At 43.4% G+C, this 13,087-nt stretch overlaps 1 protein-coding gene across 4 annotated transcripts in view; it reads left to right on the forward strand.

The window, feature by feature from the left end:
* Positions 1-13,087, forward strand: part of LOC126473633 (uncharacterized) — a 128,517-nt gene that overhangs the window by 86,884 nt on the left and 28,546 nt on the right. For 3 of the 4 annotated variants that reach the window (XM_050100816.1, XM_050100817.1, XM_050100815.1), the window contains exons 4-5: positions 2,183-2,502; positions 11,777-11,962. In XM_050100816.1, the coding sequence (XP_049956773.1) occupies positions 2,183-2,502; positions 11,777-11,962 (506 nt within the window). The remainder of the gene's footprint in view (positions 1-2,182; positions 2,503-11,776; positions 11,963-13,087) is intronic. The other variant, XM_050100818.1, reaches the window with a different exon arrangement.

Consider the following 13,087-nt stretch of genomic DNA (forward strand, 5'->3'; position numbering starts at 1 on the left):
TATATCCTTTCTACTTAAGCCCTCATCAGCAAAACTCATCTATTACTTTTAGTGTCTCGTTTCTGAATCTAATTCCCTCAGCATCCCCTGATTTAATTTGACTACATTCCATTACCTTTGTTTTACTTTGTATCCTATCTTCTCTTTATAAGACACTATCCACTCGGTTCAACTGCTCTTCCAAGTTCTTTGTTGCCTGACAGAATTACAATGTCGTCGGCAAGCCTCAAAGTTTTTATTTCTTCTCTCTGAACTTTAATTCCTACTCCAATTTTTTCTGTAGTTTTGTTTACTGATCATTCAGTGTAGAGACTGAATAACATCGGGGATAGGCTAAAACCCTGTCTCACTCCCTTCCTTTTCGTGCCCCTCAACTCGTAACTGCCACCTGGTGTCTGTACAAGTTGTATACAACCTTTTGGTCCTGACACGTTACATGTGCTACCTTCGGAACTAAAGAATGTATCCCGCTTAACATTGTCAAAAGCTGTCTGCAACCCTACAAAATCTATAAGAGTAAGCTTGCCTTTCCTTAATCTATCTTCTAAGGTAAGTCATAGGGTCAGTATTGCCTCGGGTGTCCCTACATTTCTCTGAAATCCAAAAATATATTCCCCGAGGTCGAGTGCTACCAGTTTTTTGATTCACCTGAAAAGAATTTGTGCTATTATTTTGGAACCAGAACTTATGAAACTGTTAGTTTGGTAATATTCAGACCTGTCAGCATTTGATTTCTTTGGAATAGGAATTATGATATTCGTCTTCAAGTCTGAGGGTACTTTACCTGTCTCATATATCTTACATACCAGGATATCATTAGTTCAGAGGGAATGTTGTCTATTCTAGGGGCCTCGTTTCGACTCTCGCAGTATCGTATCGTATCTCCCATCTCGTCTTCATCTGTATCCTCTTGCTTTACCATAATATTGCCTTCAAGTTCATTTCCCTTGTGTACACCTTTTGCATACTCCCTCCACCAGTCACCTTTCCCTTCTTGCTTAGGACTGGTTTTCCATCTGGCCTCTTGTTATTTGTACAGATGCTTTCCTTTTCTGAAAATGTCTCTCTAACTTTCCTTCAGGTGGTATCTATCTTTCACTGGGTTATATATACTTCTGTATCCTATGTCTTCAAACCACTCCTGCTTAGCCATTTTGGATTTTTTGTTAATCTCATTTTTTAGATGTGTGTACTTCCCTTCAACTGCTTCATTTGCTGGATTTTTATATTTTCTCCTTTCATCAACTGAATTAAACATATCTTGTGATATCCAGGGAGATATTTAATCGTAAGCACTGAGACGTTTGAAAGACTGCATTTTGCTTAAAACAGAAAAAAGTTATCCGAATAATACTCCTCCAGTGTTTGATGAATAGGATGGCTATTGACTTTCAGCACACTTCAAACATAATTTCAAACCTTTACTAAACCTTTTCTTGTTCACATGCTGAACATTAACACATTAACTCATATGTAATCACACATTTAATGCCGTTTTTGTATGTGATAGTTTGTTTTATGAAATAATTTTGGTCAAGTGTTGCATTGGTATTGTATTACAGCTTAAAACAACTCAAAAAAAAAAAAAAAAAAAAACGTTAAATAAACCATAATGGACCTAAATGAACCTTTTGGGTAGTAAGCATTTTTTACTGAAAAACTCCTTCTGAACTGAGGAAACTCCACCAATGTATTTCCATTCTGATCCATTGAGCTTTTGCCCAGTAACTACTTTGTCTCAATGTATACATGATTACTGGGGTGGCACATAGTCAATTAACAACAAGGAGAAGAGTAGAGTTCAGTTGTTCTGAAATGTAGGCCATTCAGAGTGTTTCCTGGGATAAAAAAAGACACACGGTGGTGCGAGCAGCTGTGACATCGACAATACGAACTGACTCGGGAGTCATCAGAAGGGAGGACACCTGTTAGCTGATAGGAAGTCAGTTTGGTGAGCGTGGACAGTGCGGGTGCTTTCCTCTCGTTCACCGCAGTTACTGACTTCCTCTGTGGCCATCTGTTTAGCTGCTGTGCAACTTCTGTTGCTGGAAATTGGTCAGGTGCTTCAGAAGAGGCAGAAAGCATCTGTTTGAACGACCATGAATAGTGCCTCTTTTGTTTCAGTGTATCCCACTCCTTAGCTCAGAAGTGTTATTGTACTACAGGAAGTGTGCGGTTGCAGACGGTGAAGAACTCGGTCGAGCAGTGCTCCGGGATACACGTGCTGACGGCACCCGACGAGCTGCTGAAGACCGAGAAATTTTCAGAGGCGGTGTCGCGTCTGCAGCACCTCCGTGTGCTGTGTCTGCAAGAGAGATACGTGGGGACGACTTGCGTCCTGCGTCCTTGTGTGCTGAGACCTTTGGGTGACGGGTGCCCCCGACTGGTCGAGATTGACTTCGGACGTATGTCTGTCGATACGGATGATCTGAAGTACTTTCTGAATGCCAAGAAGAACACCCTAAAGTGCTTACGAATAAAGTGGTCGGTGGGTGGAACGAGGTGAGTAGTATTACCTCTCCTCGTACGAATGTCTAACTTTTACTCGAGCCAACTTTTGCTCGACGAATACTGTTCTCGTATGTTCGGTATTTTTCACACTGTGTAAAAGACATTTGGCATATTTCACCGTTACGTATACATAGGGACATGAGATACAAAATGTTAAGGAAACATCTAATTATTGTTACAGTGCTTTTAAGCTAGGTCTAGTTCAGTAAACATATCTATGTCTTCAAACATCTTCTGTCACGTTTATTACGTAATTACTTTCACTCGTAGCTAATAGTGCCGCTGTATTTAACAGTTGTTCCCAGTTCAGTTCTGTGTGATTCGGTAGTACCCGGCAGACCTGTCTCACTCGCACATTTTGGGTTTCTCAGTTTTTTTCACATTAGTCTGTAGATGGGGCTTCATAGTTAAATTAATGGGTAGACTGTGTCATTTCAGAATGGGGACTTATAATTTAACATATGCCACTGTCGATTGATTGCGTATGCACAGCCTGTGGAAGAGGAAGTTTTTGAAATGTTTATCCCTCAGGGCACAATTCTGGGCCCATTACTTTCCCATTTACATCAGCAATATTCTGTCATCTTTTACTTCTCTTCTACTTTTTGCTGCGCAGTAGCAACAGTATGAGAAACTTGGCAACTCGTATGTGAGAGGACTGTGCATGCTACTGTGCAAGCTTGTAGTGGAACATATGTTTTGGTACTATGTAATTTTATTGTGAAACATTTGGCAAAAATGGCTTTCTACTGCAGCTCGCATATGAAAGTGTGACCGTGTGAATGTCATGCTAAACTCCCGAAAATAAATACAGTAAACCACTGTGTTTACATTCTCACATTTTACATTTTCTTGCTTTTTATATTCATTTTTGTCATTACAATCAGGAGTCACATTCTCTGAATTCAGTACTTTCCTGTCGTCACTGATTCCGTGTTACGACATTTCCCGCACCTTTAAGTTTTGTTTGACATTATCACAACATTTGACTTTGTTTTTCGTGCAGATATCTGCAAAAAGTGCATTGTATTCCTACTCAAAGTCAACTTCGGAACAAAGCAGAAAATGGAGACTATACACAAAGTTAATAATCGTGTCAGACAGCGTTAGCATAGTAAGTGAGATTTTCATTGTCATCATGTTTGGCCACAGCCACCTGTTTATAGGTACGCAGTGTTTGGAAGGGTGGGAAAGCACGCTGAGGAACTTCCCGAATGATGATCGTGACCTGACAGTATTGACTGTAGTAGCAGCCTTCCTTCTGCTCATTGTCTTGTATTACCACAGCTTTGATTTAATTTCAGTCATTTATACAAACAAGACATCACTCTATAACGAGCTTTCACGAATTGTTGTTACTTCAGTGTAAAATACATGAATCCGTACGAGGCACGCAGTCTTATGTCGGTACGACTTAGTGTCAGACGTAAATATTCCTCCTCGAGATGCTCCATAATGTTGCAATTTCCGTCCTCTTCCTCGCCCAGGATGTTCCTGAACCGTGTGATCTCCTTGTCGACAACAAGCTGTATGATTTTGTGTCTGTTGTTCTCCATTTATTAAAGACTCCCAACATTAATGTTTCAACCAATATTGTGTTACAAGTTTTATTTACCATAGGTTTATAATGATTACCGGTAATAAGTTTGACAGTAGAATTAAAATGCTCTTTTAATGTGGTTTAACAAAAGAATACAACAAATTGCTGTTAGAAAGAAGCAAAAACAATTATTTCAGTTTTTTTTAAATAGGCAAAATTTAGATTGTTATAATTTCTGATTTTGAACAATATAAAGAGAATGACAGTAAGATAAATTTATTCATTTTTTACTTGGTTTGTTTCCAATGCTTTCCTGTATTTTGCACTTTCCTGCAACTTACACTTTGTGTGTGTGTGTGTGTGTGTGTGTGTGTGTGTGTGTGTGTGTGTGTGTGTGTGTGTGTGTGTGTGTCATTCCACTGAAAAGTGTAAGCAGGGGTTTAACTGTATGTCAAGAGCTGGTCCCAGCACTTGGATGTAAAAATTCAGTATACTACAGTTCAGTTACGCACTTCAGAGTCCCTTTACCTGTGATACATTAACTGTTGTCCACAATTAACCATTATCAGGAACCACTGTGGCCTGGACTGTCATTGTTTCATTGTTATGCACACACAAAAAGAACTCCCTGTGGAATATGCACTCAAAATTTAAAAACATACAGTATAGAATTTTCTGTAGATAGTGTTCAGTGAGCACATGTATTTGCAGTGATGGTTGATAACGCTGACACATGGGGCAACAGTATCTGAACAAAGTAAACCTCACACTTAGGCGAGAGAGAGGGGGGGGGGGGGGGGGGGGGGGAAGAGAAGAAAACCATAAACACCTTTTGTTCATGCATTCATGTCAGCACAAGTGCATATTTCATATCTTGTAATGATACATTGAACTCACAAAAATGTAATTAAATTATGTAGATAAATACCGATACACGATGATGGTTGTGATATAACTGTATAATAATAGTGGTAGTAGTAGTAGTAGTAGTAGTAGCAGCAGCAGCAGCAGCAGCAGAAGCAATGACGCTTGGTATTGGTTATTATCCTGTAGTGAGGAACAGATTTGAGGCAGAGATACGAGCTTCACACTGAAACACAAAGTTCACTGCAAATGCTGCATTCTCAGATTAAGATTTGTAAAGTTGCATAGTGGTGAACTCACAAACTGATCAGGGCCTAACTGAACTACAAAAATCAGTTGGGTTGGCGCTTCACGTGCCTAGGTTATCCTCTCGGTATCGCCTGTCCACGAGTGCCCGGCATTCGATCGCGCACCTACTCGTATTCGGAGCTAGTGCGGCGCATCTCTTCCACTGTGGCTTGTCAGTCTGTGCCTCATACACGACAGTCATTTTAAAGGACTACACTTGCCAAAATACAGGGTTATTCAAAGAGTAGTGGCATATTTCTGGGATTAATCTTTTACATACTATAAAGGATAGAAATGCAACTCCAGACAGAGAAAAGTGGAAACTTTTGAGCAGTTGACATAGAAGTTCAATTAAAGGTGCAGTGCTGCTGTTGCTCATTCGTAGGAAAATGGAGACACCACGGAGGCATTTGTTTTCTGTGCTGCAATTAACAAAATCGGAGTCCACTGTTAGTGTGAAATGTGTATTTTGATAACAATTTGACAGAGAGCTGCCTGCCAGTAAACAAATGTACGAGTGCCACTGAAAATCACAGAAAATTGGTGCATCTGCAAATGGAAAAGTGAGTGTCATCCTTGCACATAGTGAAGATGTCAAAGGTATCTGTGCAACTTACAAAAGGCGCCCTAGGAAATCCGTGACACGAGTGAACAATAAACTTAAAACCTTTCAACTCGAGATATGGTGAGTTCGGAAACTGACTGCATCAGAAATCATACACACTGGAATTGTTGCAAGCATTGCACCTGATGACCACACCAAAAGGTAAGAATTTTGCACAGGAATTCTAGAAGAAATGGAGGTGCACATTTTTTCTGAGCTGTATGAACCCACTTTTCATCTTTCTGGTACAGTTAATTGGCATAGAGCTAGATTTAGATTTTGGGAGAGCAAAACTCCTATGGTAGTAGCTCAGCACAAATGAGACATCCTTTCGTCTTTCCCTCTCCTTCCCTCTTTCCTGACGAAGCAACCGTTGGTTGCGAAAGCTAGAATTTTGTGTGTATGTTTGTGTGTGTTTGTGTATCTATCGACGTGCTAGCGCTTTCGTTTGGTAAGTCTCATCATCTTTGTTTTTAGATATATTTTTCCTACGTGGAATGTTTCCCTCTATTTTATATACATATATAAAAACAAAGATGATGAGACTTACCAAATGAAAGTGCTGGCGGGTCGACACACACACAAACAAACACACAAAATTCAAGCTTTCGCAACAAACTGTTGCCTCATCAGGAAAGAGGGAAGGAGAGGGAAAGACGAAAGGATGTGGGTTTTAAGGGAGAGGGTAAGGAGTCATTCCAATCCCGGGAGCGGAAAGACTTACCTTAGGAGGGAAAAAAGGACAGGTATACACTCGCGCGCACAAACACACATATCCATCCGCATATACACAGACACAAGCAGACATTTGTAAAGGCAAAGAGTTTGGGCAGAGATGTCAGTCAAGGCGGAAGTACAGAGGCAAAGATGTTGTTGAAAGACAGGTCAGGTATGAGCAGCGGCAAATTGAAATTAGAAATTAGCGGAGATTGAGGCCTGGCGGATAGTGAGAAGAGAGGATATGCTGAAGGGCAAGTTCCCATATCCGGAGTTCTGACAGGTTGGTGTTAGTGGGAAGTATCCAGATAACCCAGATGGTGTAACACTGTGCCAAGATGTGCTGGCCGTGCACCAAGGCATGTTTAGCCACAGGGTGATCCTCATTACCAACAAACACTGTCTGCCTGTGTCCATTCATGCGAATGGACAGTTTGTTGCTGGTCATTCCCACATAGAAGGCTTCACAGTGTAGGCAGGTCAGTTGGTAAATCACGTGGGTGCTTTCACACGTGGCTCTGCCTTTGATTGTGTACACCTTCCGGATTACAGGACTGGAGTAGGTGGTGGTGGGAGGGTGCATGGGACAGGTTTTACACCGGGGGCGGTTACAAGGGTAGGAGCCAGAGGGTAGGGAAGGTGGTTTGGGGATTTCATAGGGATGAACTAAGAGGTTACGAAGGTTAGGTGGACAGCAGAAAGACACTCTTGGTGGAGTGGGGAGGATTTCATGAAGGATGGATCTCATTTCAGGGCAGGATTTGAGGAAGTCGTATCCCTGCTGAAGAGCCACATTCAGAATCTGATACAGTCCCGGAAAGTATCCTGTCACAAGTGGGGCACTTTTGGGGTTCTTCTGTGGGAGGTTCTGGGTTTGAGGAGATGAGGAAGTGGCTCTGGTTATTTGCTTCTGTACCAGGTTGGGAGGGTAGTTACGGGATGCGAAAGCTGTTTTCAGGTTGTTGGTGTAATGGTTCACGGATTCTGGACTGGAGCAGATTTGTTTGCCATGAAGACCTAGGCTGTAGGGAAGGGACCGCTTGATGTGGAATGGGTGGCAGCTGTCATAATGGAGGTACTGTTGCTTGTTGGTGGGTTTGATGTGGACAGACGTGTGAAGCTGGCCATTGGACAGGTGGAGGTCAACGTCAAGGAAAGTGGCATGGGATTTAGAGTAGGACCAGGTGAATCTGATGGAACCAAAGGAGTTGAGGTTAAAGAGGAAATTCTGGAGTTCTTCTTCACTGTGAGTCCAAATCATGAAAACTTTGGGTTGGCAGGCCTGGGTAACCAAGAAGGCTTCCTCTAAGCGACCCATGAATAGGTTGGCGTACGAGGGGGCCATCCTGGTACCCATGGCTGTTCCGCAAACATGCCTTCGCCCTAGCCAGATTACACTCCCATATTTTATTTTCTCAGGCTTGTCTGACATTTGGCATCACCCCCAAAGGCCTCACACTTAAAGTTCCCATCTCTGGCTGCAACCCTTCTTTCCATCAGTCCCTATACCAGTTCCAAACTGAACAATCCATTGCCCTCACCCACCTAATCCTTCAGCTACACACCCACTCAGCCAATCAACACACCCGTCAACTCCTATCCTTAATAAAAGTCCTCAATCCTTCCTCTCCCACATCCACACCGGCTGTTCAGAGCATCCTCCTACAGGCCAACCGCAAATTGGAACAGCATGCCACCCTCCACCTTAAAAAACTATCCAATCTCCTGGTTTTCCACCTCCGGAAAGGCAACTCACTCACCCTTCACAACCTTTCCAGCACACCTCAACTTCCTCTCATTGCACACAAACCCAGTCTCTCCCATCTACTCAATCTCCCACTTCCAGCTCCACTCCCTCCAAAACCTCAAAATTTCAATCAACACAATCTGGAACCACAACACCCCAATTCAGTAGTTAACCTTTCCTCCAAACCTCTCTCCCAATCTGAAACCCCTGTCCTATCCAAAGGCCTCACCTTCAGCCCCACTCCCAGATTCAACCAAACAGCCCTCGTCAAAGATTTACTGTCCTACACCTGTACTCTCTGCTGGAAATATCACTTTGCCACGAAGAAAAATGATCCTAATCCTACTCCTAATGATCCAACTCCCCAAGACACTATCCAAATTGAACCCTGCCTGGAACAGTTCCGTCCTCCGTCACAGCGGGACCCACCTCCTCTTCCTCAAAATCACCCTCTCCAAACCTTCCAGGAATTTCTGACTTCCAGCCTTGCCTCTCAATCCTTCTTAAAAAACCTTAATCCTACTCCCAAAATCACCACTGCTGAAGCCCAGGCTATCTGTGATCTGAAGGCTGACCGATCCATCGCCATTCTTCCGGCGGACAAGGGTTCCACGACTGAGGTACTTGATTGTCGGGAGTATGTGGCTGAGGGACTACGTCAGCTTTCAGACAACACTACTTACAAAGTTTGCCAAGGTAATCCCATTCCTGATGTCCAGGCGGAGCTTCAACGAATCCTCAGAACCTTAGGCCCCCTACAAAACCTTTCACCTGACTCCATCAACCACCTGATCCCACCAACACCCCGCACCCCTACCTTCTACCTTCTTCCTAAAATTCACACACCCAATCACCCCGGCCGTCCCATTGTAGCTGGTTACCAAGCCCCCACAGAACGCATCTCTGCCTACGTAGATCAACACCTTCAACCCATTACATGCAGTCTCCCATCCTTCATCAAAGACACCAACCACTTTCTCGAATGCCTGGAATCCCTACCCAATCTGTTACCCCCGGAAACCATCCTTGTAACCACTGATGCCACTTCCTTATACACAAATATTCCGCATGTCCAGGGCCTCGCTGTGATGGAGCACTTCCTTTCACGCCGATCACCTGCCACCCTACCTAAAACCTCTTTCCTCATTACCTTAGCCAGCTTCATCCTGACCCACAACTTCTTCACTTTCGAAGGCCAGACATACCAACTATTAAAGGGAACAGCCATGGGTACCACGATGGCCCCCTCGTACGCCAACCTATTCATGGGTCGCTTAGAGGAAGCCTTCTTGGTTACCCAGGCCTGCCAACCCAAAGTTTGGTACAGATTTATTGATGACATTTTTATGATCTGGACTCACAGTGAAGAAGATCTCCAGAATTTCCTCTTTAACCTCAACTCCTTTGGTTCCATCAGATTCACCTGGTCCTACTCTAAATCCCATGCCACTTTCCTTGACATTGACCTCCACCTGTCCAATGGCCAGCTTCACACGTCCGTCCACATCAAACCCACCAACAAGCAACAGTACCTCCATTATGACAGCTGCCACCCATTCCACATCAAGCGGTCCCTTCCCTACAGCCTAGGTCTTCATGGCAAACAAATCTGCTCCAGTCCGGAATCCGTGAACCATTACACCAACAACCTGAAACAGCATTCGCATCCCGCAACTACCCTCCCAACCTGGTACAGAAGCAAATAACCAGAGCCACTTCCTCATCCCCTCAAACTCAGAACCTCCCACAGAAGAACCCCAAAAGTGCCCCACTTGTGACAGGACTGGATCAGACTCTGAATGTGGCTCTCCAGCAGGGATACGACTTCCTCAAATCCTGCCCTGAAATGAGATCCATCCTTCATGAAATCTTCCCCACTCCACCAAGAGTGTCTTTCTGCCGTCCACCTAACCTTCGTAACCTCTTAGTTCATCCCTATGAAATCCCCAAACCACCTTCCCTACCCTCTGGCTCCTACCCTTGTAACCGCCCCCTGTGTAAAACCTGTCCCATGCACCCTCCCACCACCACCTACTCCAGTCCTGTAATCCGGAAGGTGTACACGATCAAAGGCAGAGCCACGTGTGAAAGCACCCACGTGATTTACCAACTGACCTGCCTACACTGTGAAGCCTTCTATGTGGGAATGACCAGCAACAAACTGTCCATTCGCATGAATGGACACAGGCAGACAGTGTTTGTTGGTAATGAGGATCACCCTGTGGCTAAACATGCCTTGGTGCACGGCCAGCACATCTTGGCACAGTGTTACACCGTCCGGGTTATCTGGACACTTCCCACTAACACCAACCTGTCAGAACTCCGGAGATGGAAACTTGCCCTTCAGCATATCCTCTCTTCTCACTATCCGCCAGTCCTCAATCTCCGCTAATTTCTAATTTCAATTTGCCGCTGCTCGTACCTGACCTGTCTTTCAACAACATCTTTGCCTCTGTACTTCCGCCTCAACTGACATCTATGCCCAAACTCTTTGCCTTTACAAATGTCTGCTTGTGTCTGTGTATATGCGGATGGATATGTGTGTGTGTGCGAGTGTATACCTGTCCTTTTTTCCCCCTAAGGTAAGTCTTTCTGCTCCTGGGACTATAATGACTCCTTACCGTCTCCCTTAAAACCCACATCCTTTCGTCTTTCCCTCTCCTTCCCTCTTTCCTGATGAAGCAACCGTTTGTTGCAAAAGCTTGAATTTAGTGTGTATGTTTGTGTTTGTTTGTGTGTCTATCGACCTGCCAGTGCTTTTGTTTGGTAAGTCACATCTTCTTTGTTTTTAGATATATTTTTCCCACGTGGAATGATGAGACTTACCAAACAAAAGCGCTGACACACAAAAAAACAAACACACACACAAAATTCAAGCTTTCGCAACAAACTGTTGCCTTATCAGGAAAGAGGGATGGAGAGGGAAAGAAAAATATATCTAAAAACAAAGATGTGTGACTTACCGAACGAAAGCGCTGGCAGATCGATAGGCACCTATATATATAAAAACAAAGATGATGTGACTTACCAAACGAAAGTGCTAGCATGTCGATAGACACACAAACATAAACACAAAATTCTAGCTTTCGCAACCAACGGTTGCCTCGTCAGGAAAGAGGGAAGGAGAGGGAAAGACGAAAGGATTTGGGTTTTAAGGGAGAGGGTAAGGAGTCATTCCAATCCCGGGAGCGGAAAGACTATTTTGTACCCAACAGAAGGCCTAGTACCCAGTGCCCTGACACTCACCACGATGTCTGATGTATACCCACGCAATCTGTCCCTCACAGGTATACTTTCGATGCAAATTAATGTGGTGGTAATAGTAATGATGTCGTATTTCAGTGGCAAGTGATGTAAAGGTGACAGTCGAACACAGAAATGTTACAAATGCAGAATAAGAACCCTTAATTTGGAATTGGAATATAGTGTATGCCGTTTGTGTGGTCTCCTCAAATGTGACAGAAGACGAATAATTTTCACGAGCCCCATTTCTGTTGTTACACAGGTACGTCATACCGTTGCTGCCGGTATATGCCGACAGCTTGGAACGTCTGGAACTTTATGAGTATGACATAGTCCGCAACTCGGCCAGAGAGGCGTTCACTACCGTCGGAAGCTTGAAGCACTTGCGGGAACTCAGGATGTCCGTCCCCGATCGAATACCGCCCGGAACAGCTGCTCTGGCTTTTACGTAAGTGACCCATCAAGTAGGTAACTGCTGTATTTACCTGATTATAAGATGAGGTTTTTTTTCCAAATTTGCCATTCAGAAAATATGAGATCGAGTAATATTGGCAGATTAAACTATTGCTGCTGAGATTAACATTTTAACATTGTTTAATAGAGTATATAGATGGTATCCTACATTTACAGATGAAGCTTTGCTAGCTGAGGTCACGTGCAGGTTTATTTTGAAGAATTCAGAAGGGCAGGGCCGGGCAAACGATATTTGCATCGAGTCTCGAGGTTTCCCGATAGAATCATTAATACTATTTTTTAAGTAAACATAACATTCAAAAGCGGAAATGTTGTCCTTCAAAAAACATTACTCGATTCTGACCCCAGATCAGTATTTTATTTGATTATGAGAGACTGGAAGGATTTATCAAGTGCATTGCAAGTGAGAAATTCAGTTGCTGTTCGTGTATTAGAACAATGGGTGAAACATTACCAACTTTTAATCAGCTTTAGAACATGGTGACATTCAGATGAGAAGAGAGGAAAATTAATCCAGAATTAGATTTCTAATTAACAAAATAAATCGTATTAGGTTGACTGTAAATTATAGTGGCGAGACTCATCAGGAGATAGTACTGACAGATGTCAGTAGATCGTGGGGTAAGCAATAGTTAAAGAATTGGACCGAATCATGATTGTGAACTTTATTTATGTATCGGTTGTGGTTGTCATTGTTGTTACATCTGACTTGCACTCTGAAGATATTGTAGTACACGTTCCACAGTCTCGAGCAGCACTATACGAGGCTCGGTGGGGGAACAGCTTGGCAGGGAACTAGGATGAGTGTGGGGAGGGGAATAGAACAGAAGAGAATCTTTTGTGGTGTCACCACCAGACACCACACTTGCTAGGTGGTAGCCTTTAAATCGGCTGCGGTCCGTTAGTATACGTCGGACCTGCTTCAGCTACGTCATTTGCTATGACCTAGCAAGGTGCCATATTCAGTTACTATAATCTGAACAGATAATATTGTGAATCATGTACCGTCAAGAGCAATGTTCATCATTAATGGATTAAAGTTAAGTATAAAACTAATTATGTCCGCTTTCTGAATTCTAATTCCTTGTCATGTTCCAGA

The sequence above is a fragment of the Schistocerca serialis genome, chromosome 4 (genome assembly GCF_023864345.2).
Source record: "Schistocerca serialis cubense isolate TAMUIC-IGC-003099 chromosome 4, iqSchSeri2.2, whole genome shotgun sequence".
Taxonomy (NCBI): Eukaryota; Metazoa; Arthropoda; class Insecta; order Orthoptera; family Acrididae; genus Schistocerca; species Schistocerca serialis.